At 27.1% G+C, this 1,214-nt stretch overlaps 1 protein-coding gene across 1 annotated transcript in view; it reads left to right on the forward strand.

The window, feature by feature from the left end:
- LOC117181157 (60S ribosomal protein L15-like) overlaps window positions 1-1,214 on the forward strand; it is a 4,193-nt gene that overhangs the window by 2,409 nt on the left and 570 nt on the right. Inside the window, exons 3-4 of the mRNA XM_033373723.1 lie at window positions 868-1,004; window positions 1,199-1,211. Of these exons, the coding sequence (XP_033229614.1) occupies window positions 868-1,004; window positions 1,199-1,211 (150 nt within the window). The remainder of the gene's footprint in view (window positions 1-867; window positions 1,005-1,198; window positions 1,212-1,214) is intronic.

A 1,214-nucleotide genomic window follows, 5' to 3' on the forward strand; every position in this document is an offset into this window, starting at 1 on the left:
AGGATAAGATTGTAAAAAATATATAGATGTAAACGGAAAGATTGTAAGGAATGGAAGTCATGTAAACCCTTAGGGGACACATTATGAATAAAGAACTAAAAATTCATTTTTTGCAAATTGAAGGAAATTGAATTTTTAACAGTCAAAAAATTTAATAGTTTTACATTAAAGAAAACTGAAAATTCAGTTGTTGAAAATTATAAAAAAATTAATAATTGAATTTTAAATTGTTAAAAATTCATTTGCGGAAAATTGAACTTTCTGCTGTTTGAAAATTGAAGAAATATGCTAATTGAATTTTTAACAGATACAAATTCAATTATCAATGTTCTTCCAGTTTCGAAATTCAAAAATTCATAGTTGAAAATAAAATAAAATTTATAATTAAATTATCAACAATTGAAAATTGAAGAAAAGCGATACTTAAGTTTTTAAAGGTTGAATTTTCTTCAATTTTCAGCTGTAGAATTCAACATGGGGATTTAATAAATAAACATTTTAATCAATAAAGCAACAATTTTGTAATGTCGATTTTTTCGACAACGGGTTGCTACTGACAAATAATGTTGGCAAATAAATAGTTCCCTTTTTCGTAAAAAATTACCCTATTTCCCTTTTTTAAGGTATTTTTTGCACTGTGATATCTCTGTGCGTTTAAGCACTGAATAAAAATCAATATTTTGAATTGGCAAACTATGAAATAGAAACATTTGAAACATAAATGTTATAAATTGTTTTCATGATGAGATGCATGCACCACTCTTAAAATTATATGTGGATAGAAAATGCAAACTGAAGATATCAATTGCTTTAGAAACTAATGATCTATTTTTCGCGCAAATTTTACATTTATTTTCAATTTTTCAGGTTTCGTAATCTTCAGAATCCGCGTACGTCGCGGTGGTCGTAAACGTCCAGTTCCCAAGGGTGCAACTTATGGAAAACCCAAAAGTCATGGAATTAACCAACTAAAACCTACCAGAAAGTTGCAGTCGGTTGCAGAGGTAATTTTTCTTCCCGATTTATATACTTTATATTCGTGGAAATTATATAAATTATAAATGATGACACGGATATAGCAATATGAGTGCATAATGATTAATTAATCTTCCTTGGATGTCTGACAAGATTTCCTATATACAAGTTTTATTTAAAAAAAAAAATAATATAGAAAAAATAATTTTTTTTATTCTTTCAGGAACGAGTTGGTCGTC

Source organism: Belonocnema kinseyi, chromosome 10, assembly GCF_010883055.1.
Source record: "Belonocnema kinseyi isolate 2016_QV_RU_SX_M_011 chromosome 10, B_treatae_v1, whole genome shotgun sequence".
Taxonomy (NCBI): Eukaryota; Metazoa; Arthropoda; class Insecta; order Hymenoptera; family Cynipidae; genus Belonocnema; species Belonocnema kinseyi.